Source organism: Mustela nivalis, assembly GCF_964662115.1.
Source record: "Mustela nivalis genome assembly, chromosome: 9".
Taxonomy (NCBI): Eukaryota; Metazoa; Chordata; class Mammalia; order Carnivora; family Mustelidae; genus Mustela; species Mustela nivalis.
The window spans coordinates 32,759,869-32,775,482 of NC_139028.1; the positions used below are offsets into that span (position 1 = coordinate 32,759,869).

General features: G+C 51.5%; 1 protein-coding gene across 2 annotated transcripts in view; it reads left to right on the top strand.

The window, feature by feature from the left end:
* The window catches only part of ADAMTS15 (ADAM metallopeptidase with thrombospondin type 1 motif 15), a 26,037-nt gene extending 11,295 nt beyond the window's left edge, over positions 1 to 14,742 (top strand). For both annotated transcript variants that reach the window (XM_082683370.1, XM_082683371.1), the window contains exons 2-8: positions 1,161 to 1,293; positions 1,788 to 1,955; positions 2,192 to 2,475; positions 7,702 to 7,879; positions 8,899 to 9,080; positions 9,186 to 9,361; positions 11,216 to 14,742. In XM_082683370.1, the coding sequence (XP_082539496.1) occupies positions 1,161 to 1,293; positions 1,788 to 1,955; positions 2,192 to 2,475; positions 7,702 to 7,879; positions 8,899 to 9,080; positions 9,186 to 9,361; positions 11,216 to 11,990 (1,896 nt within the window). In that variant the 3' untranslated portion in view covers positions 11,991 to 14,742. The remainder of the gene's footprint in view (positions 1 to 1,160; positions 1,294 to 1,787; positions 1,956 to 2,191; positions 2,476 to 7,701; positions 7,880 to 8,898; positions 9,081 to 9,185; positions 9,362 to 11,215) is intronic.
* Positions 14,743 to 15,614: the final 872 nt, after the last annotated feature.

Sequence of the window (15,614 nt, forward strand, 5' to 3'; positions counted from 1 at the left end):
ATAATAGCTGTCATTTTTCCAGTGGGATGTTGCGAGGATGAAATATGGTCACGCGTGTGAAGTGCACACACGATGTCAGCATTTAATAAATCATCACCATGATTAGCTATGAGCATGAGCCTCAGTTTTCACCTTTGACAAATAGGTATAATAATATATCTGCCTCCTAACGCTGTTGGGGATGAAGTGAGATGATGCATGGAATAGTTTCTTGTCAACTGTAAAGAAAGGCAAGGATGTAATGCAGAGAACCCTAGTGTCACTGATTCAACAGGGTATTTTCTGTTAAGTGATAAGTATCTTATCCTATTTCCAACTCTTTGGCTCTTAAGGTATGTGGGTGCGTTGCTGGTCCATAATGCTCGATAAATTCATTGAGATATCTGCCCCGCTGCCCCACTTTGCCCTTCCACATCCCCAAAAACCCTTCCCATCGGGGTTGTTGCAGGAAGTCCTAGCTTCTGCTGCAAGTTAAGTTTTATTACAGAGAGAGGGACTGTCTTAGGCGGCGATCCATTGATTTTTTTTCCCGAGCTTCTGCAGCCAGTTGAGCTGTGTCTGGATAGCTGCTCGTATCCACCTCAGTCCGCCTCCTCCCAGCCCAAGGAAGCCAAATCTCTGGCTTGGGTGGGTCCTTGGCCCGTGACCCTTTGGCTGAGAATCTGAGCTTAATTCATGGTTGTCCAAAGGCAATTGCTCAGCGAGGACTGAAAAGCTCAGGGCTGACTCCGGATGAGGAACACGCTTGTCTTTCACCCCCACCTGCCTCCGTTAGCCATAACCAGGGCCTCGCCTGGCTGTGGAACTCACCGTTTTCTGGCTTGGAAATCTATCTCTGCATACAGCAATGGCCTTGTGGTTTAATTTGTACCTCCTAATTTCCTCCCACAGGATGCCCCTGAGTAGGATTTGGGTAGAATCTTCTTAGAGACCCACAGGGCTTTTCTTCTGAAGCCTCCTCCCTCAGCCTGGGGTTGATTCCATGAATAACCCTGAAATGCTTTGGGAGAAAGGGGCTGGCTAGAAAGGTGCTGGGCTTGGTTGGGCTGGGAGCGGGGATGAGCTGGAATCTCCCATACGATGCCTTTTCTTCCCATCAGGTCCCTTCTGTAGCTGTCACTAATTTCTGGCTGGCTTCTGCTTCTCCCCTCACCTGGCAGGACCTGTGTGGGGCCACCACCTGTGATACGTTGGGCATGGCTGATGTGGGCACTATGTGTGACCCCAAGAGAAGTTGTTCCGTGATTGAGGATGATGGGCTTCCATCAGCCTTCACCACTGCCCATGAGCTGGGTAAGTCTAGAGGGGGGTTCTTGTGTGGAGGGCGTAGAACTCCCCTCTGGGGACTTTCTGGGTTTGTCCTGGGTGCTTTGGGCAGGAGGTAGACATTTATCTTTGCTTCTTCATGTCCTGAAGCCTTAGGGATCCTTTTTTAGGGTCAGAGTCTGCCTTGGCAATGGCTCAATTTTATTTTTTCCAGTTGCCCCAGCCCAGTTGGCCAGCCATATTGTCTGATTTAGCAGTCAGAGTATCTCATCAATCAGTCACTAAGGGGAGAATATTTTAAATACACTGCTGTCCCCACTGAGCCCACAGCCCAATGGACAGGACCGAGAACACAAGAACATCATCTTGACATTTGCAAAGCAGTCTCTCTCTAGGTTGAAATGACCAGCCTGAGAATTGCTGACTCGGGCTCTCTAGCTTCTCCGGCTGAGCCCTTCTCCTTGTAAAACTGCAGAGCCCACATCCTTCTCCCCTCTGAGTCCTCTTGCCTCACCCCACAGGCCATGTGTTCAACATGCCCCATGACAATGTGAAAGTGTGCGAGGAGGTGTTTGGGAAACTCCGAGCCAACCACATGATGTCCCCAACACTCATCCAGATCGACCGTGCCAACCCCTGGTCTGCCTGCAGTGCTGCCATCATCACTGACTTCCTGGACAGTGGGCATGGTAAGCCAGGAGGACAGAGGAGGGATTTTGGTGCTGTCCCTGGAGAGAGTGCTCAGCACCTCTCTGGACCTGTCTTCTATGACCTTTGGTGTGCGTGACCCCCAAAGGGTTGGGCTCTCAAAGGGGGTCCATTGCACTGGCCCTTGCTTCATTGTCTCCCTACCATTTAGACTCTGGGCTGGCCACATCCCACTTTTCTCAACTCACCTCTCATGAATGCCCTTGGCTCCCCACAGGCGACTGCCTCCTGGATCCACCCAGCAAGCCTATCTCCCTGCCTGAGGACCTGCCTGGTACCAGCTACACCCTGAGCCAGCAGTGTGAGCTGGCCTTTGGCCTGGGCTCAAAGCCCTGTCCCTACATGCAGTACTGCACCAAACTGTGGTGCACCGGCAAGGCGAAGGGGCATATGGTGTGCCAGACCCGCCACTTCCCCTGGGCAGATGGCACCAGCTGTGGCGAGGGCAAGTTCTGCCTCAAGGGGACCTGTGTGGAGAGACATAACCTCAACAAGTACAAGGTGAGTGTGTGGGAGCTGCATAGCAGCTCCTGGGGCTGCTGGGGGCCGGGAGTGGACTTGGATGCGTCTGGGGGGAACAGCTTTGCTGCGTGGCCGGAACTGTGCACATCGCAGCTCGGTGTCTCTGTCTTCCTGTCTGGGTTCCTCTTCCTGTCTTGATTCTGAGACTGGAGACAAGACATACGGTAGGTCAGAGAACTTGCTGAAGCCTTCCTTAGACATGGGGGAGAAGGCTCGCCCCGGGCGCCAGGAGGCCCAGCCCTGAGCTCTGGGCCTCATCCTACCTGGGGAGGAGCCTGAACCCAAAGCCCCACACTAGATCTTCGACATTCCTCACTTGTTGGCTCCTTCCAGCCCCCACTCCTCCTTTTATCAGTTATTTCTGAGTGTGTTTGGTTTCCAGGGAGCTCTGGGCCAGAGGGGAGCCAGGCTCATCTCTGAAAGGAACCAGATCCCTGGGCAGGCTCCAGTAATTTCCTATATCCCGAACCCAGCTTCGCTTTTTGTCAAGATTGGTTTTTGAAGCTGAAACAAAATAGAGCAAAAGTTTTTCTTTCTTTCTTTCTTTTCTTTTTTTCTGGTAAAAAAGACTATCAGTTGAATAGGAACAAATCCCAAACCCCACATGCTCTCTGAATATAATCAAAACTTCAGGTTAGGGGTTGGGGTCACAGAGGGATTGGGACTTTGTCAGCCAGGAATAAGATGTCCCTCCTCTCCCTTGATCCTGGTGATGGTCCCTTTCCCAGCCCTGCCTCTGCTGCAGACCACCTTGACTGGGGGTGTAGTACGCGGAGACCATAACATAAAAAAGCATTTGCCAGCACTTCATCAGCTGCCCTGAGCTGGGTTTCATACACAATTATGTAAGATCTTTTTCTGTGTTTTGGAAACATGCATTTAATTAAGCCATTAGCCCTTTATTGGGCACCAGCCTGCTGTGTTTAGAGAACTGTGCGAGGTACTGTGGTCGTCAGAAAAAGAAATAAAACCTGGGTCGTGTCTCAGTGGGCTCACAGTCTAGTGGGGAACCTAGAAATGTTCCTGTGATCCCAGACACAGAGAAGGTGTGTTCTGTTAAGACTGAAGTGTGAAACATGTCCTGGGAGAATAAGGGATGAAAGACTGATGATGACTAGAGAGGTCTGAACAAACTTCGGTGAGGAGATCAGGTTTAGAGAGAGCCTTGAGGGTCTCAACAGGCAGAGAGGTGGGGCAAGCTGGAGGGCTAGTCGGGCTGGGGCTCTATGGGAAAGATCTTTGGGGGCATGGTTTAGGGCTAGTCTGGGCTTGCCTTGACCACCAGGCTGTGGGTTTAAATTAGACGGTCCTGAGGACAGGCCAGCCATGGCCAGCTCCTTCTCTTGGGAAGATGAGTCTAGTGGATAAAGACATTGCCCAAGAGGATATTGGCTATAGGAAACAGGAAATGTGATCTGAGAAGCCTGTGGAAAGATGATCCATCAGCAGCAAAATCCACTACATCCTCAATCTCTTTTCTGGACGGTCCCTTCTCCACCCTGGCCCTTCGTGGAGGATACTGCCCTAATCAGCAGAGGTCAAAGCACAAAGCTTATCTTCCTAATCACACAGCTTCCTTGCGCCCAGCTGCCCCCCCCAGCCCCCCCTGCCGGCAGAATCTCAGGTGCCATAATCGCACTCTGACCACCAAGGCCCTGTTGTCTGGCCCTTTAGTCTGGACTCCAACAGTTCTTCAGCTCCACTTGCTCTTCTCATGCCTTCATTCACCTTCTTCTTGAGATTCCATGGACCATGGTTACAACCACTCCTTCAGGTATGCTTGCGGCTCCCATGTTCCTGCCTCTCTTTCTTGGCTATACTCACTTGGATGAGCTACCGTCCTGGTGAAATCCAGCTCCCACCTGTTCAGCTGGGCCAGTGTGGGTGAGTGTGGTTGGAGAGAGACACGGAACCGTGCTCAGCAGTCTCAGTTTAAACTAATGACCTGACAAGTAGGTGGGCCCGGAATGCCGCTCAGCAGGCATCTCATATTTTATTGGCTTTACTGCACTCATTCTCCCCGTGTCCTGCACGACCATGTCACACCTTTGCCTCTCTCCTCCATTACCAACTCGTTCTCCTCATTTCCACTCCAGCCAGTGACCTTTCTTCCTATCTCATTCAGAAAAAAGAAGCAATCAGTAATCCCATGAGAACGTCCACTAGCTCCCACCTCCACATCTGCCGTCAGCCCACTTCTGTGCCTGTAATCTCTACCTTTCCTCCTTTGTGATGGATGAGCTGTCCACGCTCTCACTGGAGGCCCGGCACTGTGCTTTGCACTTAGGATACTATCCCCTCTATTCAAGAAAAGCACTCCTTTAATTCTTCCGTCTCTCTCCTGCAGTGTCAGATTTCCCCTCTCTCGAGCCGAATCATTCCTATCAGGATACAGACTTGCTGTAATTCCTCCCACCTTAAACAAACTTCTCCTAATCCTACTTCCTCTCCATAAATCACAGTCTCTCTCTCTCTGACTCCCTTTACCACAAAGTTCCTGGAAAGAGTGGTATGAAATTGCTCTCTCTGGTTCCCGTCTTACCATTTTTTCTCTGGAGCCCATTCCAGTCTGGCTTTCAGTCCTACTCTTCCTCTAAAAATAACTCTCACTATAGTCGCCAAATGGCCTCTACACTGCTGAAGTCCATGATTGATTATCGTTCCTCATATTGCCTGACCTGTTAGCGGCATTTGACACAGCTGATTACCCTCTCCTCTGGGAACACGGGCTCCACTGCGTCTTGGTTTCCCCCCCACCCCCTTACTGGCTGCCCCTTCTGGTCCCCTTCACTGGGTCTTCCTCATACTCTCGTTTTTCCAATGTTGGGCATTCTAGCACTGTCCTTAGCCCTCCTCCCTATCACACTGACCTCTTTGGTGATCTAGACCAAAGACTTTAAGTATCACTTACATTTATATGTTGAAGTCCCCCAGATTTGTATCTCCAGCCCAGACCTCTGTCCTGAACTACAGATGGGCACATCTCATTGAATCTTAACACTTCCATCCGGATAACCGATAAGCATCCTAAACATGACGTGTGTAAGACCGAGCTCCCATCCGCCCACTGCTTGGGCCAACCCTCTTTTCTCTCACATCCATCCCTCTGATATTTCAGTAACTCCTGTTGACTCTATCTTCAAAACAGAGCCAGAATTGAGTCTTTTTTTTTTTTTTTTTTTTTTTAACCATCTTATCTGCAGTCACCCTGCTCCAAGCTACTTTGGATGATTGGTCTTGTACCCTAAGTGATCTCCTTGCTGCCGGTCTTCTTACAGATTGTTCCCACCATAGCAGCGGGAAGGATCATTTACAATGTAGCTCAGGTCATGCCCATGCTCAGAACTCTTCAGGGGCTCTCCTCTCTGCTCAGGATGGTGAGCCCTATCTCTGCCTTCATCTCCTGCTTCTCTTCCTCTTGTGAGGCTGGAGTACTCTAGGCTTGTCCCTAGCGTCTTTGCACTGCTCCTTCTGTCTGGAATATTCTTGCCCTCATATCTGCTCAACTCCCTCTTGTACTTCCTTCAGATCTTTTCACTAGGGTCACCTCTGCAATGAAGCTCCGTGACCCCTGTAATATAGAGCAGCTCACCTCCCCCTCTCCCACCTGCATTTGACCCCTCCTATAAGCACAGGCTTATCTTTAGTTTCTTCTGCTGGATTGCAGTCACTGGGAGAGCAGGGATTTTCTGCACAAGGTGCCAGGCATTAGTGAGAATGCAACAAATATTTGGTGAATGAATGGCACGTGGTAGGGCAGGAGTGTTTTCTGGGGGATGAATGTTTTCTGTAGGTACAGGTGATACCAGGGTAAAAACAAAAGTAACAACCACCACCACCACACAGCATCATCTCAGAAGCCACAGAGACAATGTGAAGAACTGAAGGAAAACTGGAGATAGCGAGGTCTAAGCACAGACTCTTCTAGTCTATGGAGGGTCATCTCAGACCTTTGAAAGAGCAGCTTCCCTGGTGTGATGGGGACCAAGCCCATGGTGCAAGGCACTGAGGAGGGAGGAGGCGCAAAGAGCAGATGTAGACACTCCTAGGGAATGAAAGGCTGGAATGAGGTGGGGCGCTGGCTGGAGGAGGAAGTAGGGCTATGGGCCAGTGTTTCTCTCACAGGAGGAGAGACATGTTGACACAGTGACACAAGAGCTATCCGACCAGGGAGACGGACTATGCTGCATGTGTGCATAAACTAATGTATTTACGTGACATGCAGCCAGTTCCTGATCAGCTCCACGCGGGTTAGTCTCTTTGGAGGATGCCTGACAACATTTTAATCCCAGGCTTGTACAACTGGGCTGCTTCCCCTGTTGCCCAACTGATGTGCGTTCAGGGGATGAAAACTCGCTTTGCTGGCATCCTAAGAAAAACATAATGAAGATACATTTTCGACCCCTTCCCCACCCTCTTAAAAAATGAAACAACACTGCATCATTCACCTCGAAGCCAAATAGAGTTTTAGGATTGCTTTGTAGTTTCCTATCTTCATCTCCTCCGAGCACAAACACTAGAACCTCTTCGAGTGAAACTTTCTCAGATTCAGCTCCTGATTAAGCTGAACATCTGGTTAAGTCTGGTTGGGAGAGAAGTCAGAATTATGGAACACTGACAAAGAAAAATATCCAGATATCTAGGGCAACAAGGTTTCCTGGCAAGCCTGGGGGCTGCTGCTGCCTCAGATTAAGAGATTTGTGTCTCCAACAGTAGTAGGTACGGAGAACCTCTGAACTTTTGTTCCGTGGCAAGCACAGTGCTAGGAATTTTCATACATGTTGCATCATTTAAAGTTCTGTCTGATCTCACACCTGAGTATTATTGGCCCCATTTTTGCAGATAAAGCCCTTGAAATTTAAAGAGGTTTTACTACTTGCCCAAGACCACCCATATGGTGAGGACAGAGGCAATGATAGAACTTGGCCATCCGACTCCAGAGCCCAAAGGGGCCTCTCTTCTGAGCAGCCTCATTTATAACTGGGTGCAGTTGGCACAGGTTAATTACCATGTTGAAGTGTTGCCTGGGCACTGTGTGTGCTGACCGTTTGCTTGCTATTTTCCCTCTTCCCCCGTGTGATGCACAGTGGATTTCCTTCTGGTGGGATGGGACCATGAGGCTGTACCCGTGTAACCCTTCTGCAGGGTTAGAGTGTGGATGTGCAGCTCAACCCCTGCATGAGTATGACAGACTCTTTCTTATAGGTGGACGGCTCCTGGGCCAAGTGGGAGCCCTATGGAACCTGCTCACGCACCTGCGGCGGGGGCGTGCAGCTGGCCCAGAGGCAGTGCAACAACCCTACCCCTGCCAATGGGGGCAAGTACTGTGAGGGAGTGAGAGTGAAATACCGATCCTGCAACCTGGAGCCCTGCCCCAGCTCAGGTGAGGAGGGGACGGCCCCTCTCCCTCCCCTTTTCCCCCACTTCATGGCTGCAGATTACTGCAATCAAGATTCTTTCCTCTAGGGCCAATTCTGGAAGTACAGAAGAGCAGATAGATTCCTCTTGGGATCACTTCTTTGCCCACTCCCCTTGGGCAGGGGTGTTTTATTCTTGATGCTTAGGCTGGGAACCTAAGTGCACCAAGGGAATGATGCACTAGATCTACCCTTATTTAAGAACTCACAAGCCCACCTTCATGAGCAGGAGTTCTTTATCCAGGGTCCATGAGCTTGGGAGGAAAGGAAATTACATCTCTATTTTTACTAGCCTCTTTTAATTTAAATTTTTTATTTCCTTCAATTAGAGTTTAATATTATTTTGCTGCTGTTTCTATCTACAATTTATTATGTCTTCTAATTAGGCAACAAACTGTAATACTATTAGCAGTACCTGTGACTTTGTCACCAATGGAAATCATGGATATTTCTATATGACATTTCAGTTGGTGGGATTTCTCAGAATGTCATTTATTTGCGTCATGACTTGAAAATGACAGTGGTTATTAGAATTGTTGTATCTTATGAACTGGATTAACAAGCACAAATATCACAAATATGTTTCAATATATATTGATAGTTGTCTATCAGTATAATTGGTATTGTTTGGAACCTATGTAATTTATTTTATCCACTTAATAACATCCTGAAAATAGTTTCAAAAGACTCCTGAGGGGTTTGATAGTCCCAAACTCTCAGGGGTACCTGTTATCCCAGATGGAGAATTGGAGGTCAGATCACTGGGGAAGTTGGCAGAGCTCCTGGGGGAGGCATGGTCGTCTGCGACCTGCATCCTTTGGTCCTAGTCTACTTTAGTTCTTTGAGATGGGGTGGCGTCAGTGATGAGGGTAACTTGGCTGAGGGGAAGGGCTGTTGGAACCACAGGCAGCTGAGCATCCTGGCGAGGGCAATCCCAGCACTGCCCCTCCCTTTAGCTTCCTGCCTGTGCTTCCTCCCTCCTCAGCTTCCAGCAAGAGCTTCCGGGAGGAGCAGTGTGAGGCTTTCAATGGCTATAACCACAGCACCAACCGGCTTACCCTTGCCGTGGCATGGGTGCCCAAGTACTCCGGCGTTTCTCCTCGGGACAAGTGCAAGCTCATCTGCCGAGCCAATGGCACTGGCTACTTCTATGTGTTGGCGCCGAAGGTGAGTGGGTGTGGGGCAGGAGACCAAAGCGGAGAGAAAGTCTCTGGAGAGGCATCCGGCTGAGCTGCCCCTCTCTCCTTTTCTCCCCCACTGGGGCCACTGCAGGTGGTGGATGGTACACTGTGTACTCCTGACTCCACCTCGGTCTGTGTCCAAGGCAAGTGCATCAAGGCTGGCTGTGACGGGAACCTGGGCTCCAAGAAGAAATTCGACAAGTGTGGGGTGTGTGGGGGCGACAATAAGAGCTGTAAGAAGGTGACAGGCCTCTTCACCAAGCCCATGTGAGTTCTGGGTCCTGGAGCAGGGGGAGGAGGGCTGAGGGCAGCTGTCCTAGGTGATGAAAGCTTGGGTCAGAGTGGGGTAAACCAGCAGTGCCCTTACTGGAGAGGCCACTCGGACTCTTCCTCTGAGGGTATGACGTTCATTCATTCATTCATTTATTCATTCCTTTATCCATTCATCTGTCAAGCAGAGATGAATGCTTGGTAAGTCCACTACTGAACAGGAGATGCTAGTTAAGGAGATGGCAGAGGGTCATTATGGTCTGTCTAGAATTCTAGAGTGAGACTCACCTGTGTTCAAATCTCAGTTCCCCATTTTCTGGATGACCTTGAACATGTGACACAATCTTTGGAATGCTGGATTTGCTCATTTATACAGTAGGTATGACATGAATATATTTCCTGTTGTGCTGTTGTGAAGATGAAGGTGTTAAAATGCTAAGCATTTTACTTGGTACATAATAAATGCTCACTAAGTGTTCATGATGACGATCACAAAACAAAACAAGCCTAGAGACACATGTGACAGCCTCCCCATCTCACAGAGGCTGAGACCCTGTCCCCAGGGGTGAGACTGAGTTGAGAACGGCAATAAACAGCAGAGCAGGGGGCCAAGACCAAAGAATTCCCTCTTCCTGGGAGATGTGTGTAGGGTCAGCTGAAGAAATGTCTATAGGTCTCTCCAATTCCTACCTCCAGAGCTGGGGTTCCTGGCTTTCTGAAGTCCAGCATATTCCCTTATATTTTCAAGGGGAATGTGCTCCTTGGAAAGTCCTGACCCATGGTCTGGAAGAATCTGGGGGAAGCAGAGAGTTGAGCAGGGATATGGTGGGCTCTGAAAAGTTGGGAGTCCAAGGTCTAGATGGCTATCCAGGAGTCTCCGCTGCCCCCTCTGGACACAGTGCACTCTGCTGGGCCCCTAGCTGGGCAGCTTTTCTGGGAACTGGGGGCACTGCAAGTGGATGGCATTCACAGGGATCTGAGGGGGAGGCCAAGTGGAGAATTAAAGGTAAATATTCCCAGACTTGCTTCACTGGCTAAATGGCAGGTGCCCCCTTTGTAGACTAGTAGGGCTGGTAGGAGCCTTAGAAAGCATCTAGTTTGACCTCCTCATTGTATAGATGAGGACACCGGAACCCAGAGAGATGAATATGCTTGAGCCACCATGGAGCTGGTATCCAAGGCTTGATCTGGGGGCCCGACTGCAGGGCCAGTGTGTCTCAGAATGGTGTCTGGCCCCAGCCTTGGACTCAGGGACTGTAGACTTATCTTCTTCCCCTCCTCTCCTCCTTCTCACAGTTAATACATATTTAGTGCTTACTGGGTGGCAGGCCCTAGGCCATAGGCTTTATGGGCTTTAATGAGGTATATGTGATTATGATCTTCATTTTCCAGGTGAGGCACTGAGAAGCTTAGAGACTTATCCAAGGCCAACAGCTAGGCCAGTGGTAGGGATGGGTCTGGCTCTAAAACCTTGGCTTTACTTTGCCTTAGGATTTACCACAGTATAGAGGCCCCTGGGTGGACTGTCGGTTGAGCGTCAGACTCTTGGTTTCGGCTCAGGTCATGATCTCATAATCTCGTGATTATGACAATCATAGTTATGATTTTGACCTGAATAAAAAAGGTCGCACACAGTCAGGGTGTGTAACTCTAGATGATGTGGTGACAATCTCATATCGTCTTTCAGTTTGTGTGCCTCCCGACTTCCTGAGGGGCAGTTGAAGCCATCTGCCTAGTCTTTGTTCTCTGCCAGCTTGGGTTTCTGAAAGGGGAATCAGCCGTGACTATTTTGGGAGAGAGGGCCTTACGTCCAGGCATCTGTCTAAGGCACAATCCCCTTTTCCACCACAGGCATGGCTACAATTTTGTGGTGGCCATCCCTGCGGGTGCCTCGAGCATTGACATCCGCCAGCGTGGCTACAAGGGGCTGGTTGGAGACGACAACTACCTGGCCCTGAAGAACAGCCAAGGCAAGTACCTGCTCAATGGGCACTTCGTGGTGTCGGCCGTGGAGCGGGACCTGGTGGTAAAGGGCAGCCTACTGCGCTACAGTGGCACGGGGACGGCGGTGGAGAGCCTGCAGGCCTCCCGGCCCATCCTGGAGCCCCTGACTGTGGAGGTCCTCTCCGTGGGCAAGATGACACCACCCCGGGTCCGCTATTCCTTCTACCTTCCCAAAGAGCCTTGGGAGGACAAGGCCTCCCACCCCAAGGACCCCCGTGGCTCCTCGGTGCACCACAACAGTGTCCTCAGCCTCTCCAATCAAGTGGAACAGCAGGACGACAGGCCCCTGGCGCGCTGGGTGGCAGGCAGCTGGGGGCCTTGCTCTGTGAGCTGTGGCAGTGGCCTGCAGAAGAGGGCGGTCGACTGTCGTGGGCCCCCAGGGCCACGCTCCACGTCTGCCTGTGATGCAGCCCATCGGCCAGTGGAGATGAGAGCCTGTGGGGAACCCTGCCCGACCTGGGAGGTCGGCGCCTGGTCGCCCTGCTCCAAGAGCTGTGGCCGGGGATTTAAGAGGCGTCCGCTCAAGTGTTTGGGCCCTGGAGGGCGGCTGCTGGCCCGGGACCAGTGCAACCTGCGCCGGAAGCCCCAGGAGCTGGACTTCTGTGTCTTGAGGCCGTGCTGAATGGGACTGTCCTTTTCTCCTCCTCACTCTCCGCCCCATTGGTGCTGCCAGGGCTCTGGCCAGCTGGAGCCATGGGCAGAGGGCGGTGGCCGGGTGTCAAGGCCATAACGTCACTCACTTCCAGGGACAAGGACCATGGGCAGGGCTAAGAGGTCCCTTCCTCCTCCCTGGCCTGGGCGGGGGAAGCCAAGTGACTAACGCACAGTCTACCTCACGCCCGGCTCCTCCAGGGCCCAGTCTCTGGGAGAGGCTGAGAGGTGCGGGCACTGGGCAGAGGCTCTGGGGCCCAGTTTCCGAGGGACCTGGAGGATGGGCACCTCCCAGGCAGAACTTCAGGGACCTTGGCCCCCGTAAGGGAGGCCACAGGCTGCTGGAAGAGCCATGGCCCAGCAGCTTGGCACCCTCAGGTGGCCCCGGGGGCTCTAAGCCGTTTCTGAACAAGGCAGGTTTCTATGGTGCTGTCAGCCCGCCTTTCCTTTCTGACTGACCAGGACTGACTAATGAAAAAAACAATGGCTGGTGTGGGCAGAAACTGGTAGGAGAGTGGGGTGAGGAATAACAAGTCTGGGAAGAGGTTTATGTGTAGGGGGAGTCCGGAGCTTTCTCATCTTCCTTCTACTCCTGACCCTCCGTCAAGAGCTGCCTCTTCTTCCTGTGTTGTCCAGGACATTAGGCTGGGTGGAGGGCTTCCAAGTACGTGCTCGCTGAGGCTTTGCAAATAGGTACTGGGAGTCAATAAGGAGTCCATTGCCTTCTTCAGGAAGGATTGGACCATTGAAAAAAGATGGAAGGGATGATGGATTCTGTGGTGAAACAGGGAGCTTGAGCAGTGGCCTAGAATGTTCTGTGTCACTGGGACTGGGCTTGAGGTTTGGGGCAATGTCACCCTGGGATGGGGAGAAGTCCTCAGTTTCAATGACTCCTTCCTCCAGAGAGGTAGGTATAAATAGGGCTGCTGCCTTGGGCTCTGTGTTGCCTCAGAGAACCTTCCGAGTGGCCACTAAGAGGGACGTGGGAGATGCCCAGGAGGGTTAGGTGCTGAACATCCATATGCCTGGAGGTGGGTCCTTCATCTGGACAGCTACATGTGGTCTGGCTTTGGGCACATCACATGGCATTGCAGTTGGATAATGGGGTTCACTGTTTGCTACCTCAGGCTATGCTCTTTGGGTACACACACCTGTCCCTTCCCTGGGGCAGTGGTGACTCTGGTGCTTCCAGTGGACCTGGCTGTTGTCCTCTGCAGACTGAGCTGCCCAGACACAAAGATAAGCGTGTGGTACATGGCTTCCTTCCCCCAGAGCCTGGCCACCCACTAGGGCTCCAAAAATGAAAGCAGGATCTCAGGTGCCTTGGGGACAGGCTTCAGGAGACACAACAATCAATGACCTAAAAAAAAAGGAAAGTAAGAAAGAAAGAAAATCAATGACCTGACCCAGAGGCACTTGGCAGCCACCAAAGGGAACTCCTGTCTATCCTAGAGACGTGTTGGGGCTGTAGAAACCAGGGTGTTTCCTGGCGCTCCAAGTGGGAAGATGTTCTGGGGTGAGAGAGCGTTTGGTCAAGCAGGGTATTTCTTGAGGGTGCAGCTGCTCCCGCACGAATGTGGGAGATTCTGCTTCTGAGTTAGGTAATATGTCCTGGACTTTAGTGAGGTGATACGGGGGCAAGTGTCTTCCCTGAGAAAGGGCCTCAGTCCTTTTATTTGGCTTCCCCTAGTAGGCAGACTCCACAAACCAGCCATTCAGGTAAACCTCTGGGATGGTGCTCTAATCCCAGCCCAGCCCTGGGCTGAGCCCTTGACCGGAACCCCCACAGCAGGGTAGAGGGCGTGTGGATCTCTGAAGCAGAGCTGCAGCCATTCCTGGAGAATGAAGCAAGGAGGAATCTTCCTCCCTGTCTAGAGAAACCGTGGGGCTGAGACCATCAAAAGGACGCAGGGCACCAGGGCAGATGTAGACCCCCACTAGCCGACGATAGCACTGCTCTCCGTGCTTGGTGCACCCCTCCTCGGTGAGGAGAGGGTGGCGCGGGGGCTGTGCAGAGCGGGCAGGGGAATGGGGAGGGGGGGAAGGGTGCTGCCATCAGTGGGGGAGACTAGTCCCCTAGCAGAGCAGCTTTAGAAATCATTTCGAGGAGAGATGACCTATCTTGTTCCTGACACAAGCTGGGTCTCAAATGCTCTTTTCTGTCATGATTTTTTTTTTTTTTCATTTTTAAAAGAAGTATGACCAAGACAACTTGGGAGGTTTGTCTTATCTTTGACCATTTTGCTAATCCAACCATGTTCTCCAAGGCTGAGCAGAGACAAGCCTCAACGTACAGATTTCTGGTGATGGAATGAAAAGGTGGTATCTCATATCTATAGAAGACGAGGAAGATTCTGGGGGTTCCAGAGTCTTCGTCCATGGGGTGTGGACCAGTAAGGATCTGGGCTCAGGAGTCCCCTGCCTCCTCTGCCCTTTGTGTGCACTGATTGGAGGAGTCCAACCTTGTGAGCCTGGCCGTGTTGGAGTAGGGGGCTGGGGTGAGCTGAAGGGCTTGGTTGTTCCCAGCCTGGGAGTTGGCTCCCGAAGGCACTAGACACTGTCACTTACAGAGCCCCCCTTTTGTGTATGGTTCTTTCGCATTCCACGTGCAGCAGACGGATGGAAGGACCTAGGTCCTGGCTGGGCTGTGTATACTGTGTATACATGGGAGCTGGCTGCTGCGGGGACAACAGCCTGCTCCTAATAAAGTTGTAAGTATTTAACATCCGTGTCCTGCTTCCGTGACTTCACCTCATTTGCGCAGACATCCCCCAGAACTGCTGAACTGGCCCACGTGCCAGCCACGTGCCAGGGGCTACAGTACCACAGCGACAAGGACAGGCACTGTCTCTGTCCCATGCAGCTGGGGGAGGTAGGGCAAACAGTTGGGAACCAAAGACCCGGAATAGTGGCAGATGTGGGAGGTGCAAGGATCTGTGTACGGACTGTGTATGGGTGGAGTGACCAGGAAAGCCCAGCAGAGGATGGGACATGGCCCTGTTGAGAGGGGTGGGAGTCTTTCTGCAAGGGGCAGCATGCTAGGGCTTGGTGACCAGAAGGAGCAGGTGTGTGTGCAGGAGGGTCTGAAAGAAGGCCCCTCGGGACTGTGGTGAAGGGGGCAAGGCACAAGAGGAGGCTGGAGGGTCCCTTCAGTGGGGTCTCCCAGGCACCTGCCTTAGGAGGAAATCCTGTTTCCTGATGGAAGGTATCCTCCTGTTTGAAGAATGTTTCCCTCTTCTTAGCTCTGTTTTGGTCTGACAATGTTAGCAAATACCTAAGCAGGGGAGTGGTGTGACACGTTTTAAAGAACATCGACGCGGAGTCCAGAAACTCGCCTTGGTCTTAGATCGGAGATCCTCTCCCGGGACCCCCATTTTCTATCTGCAAAGTGAGAAAGGTAGATTTAATGTTTTAGGGTGCTTCCAGCTTTAACAGTCAGTGTTTCTAAGCACAGTGACGGTTTACACTTTGGCAGATGATTGTTTGGTTTTAGTTTGGGATTCAGAGAAGAACGGGCTTCTTCTCATGCCTTCCCTGCAGGGCAAGGCCATGGGGTAAATAACTTCTTTACAGGCTGATTGTAGACCTGGGGCCC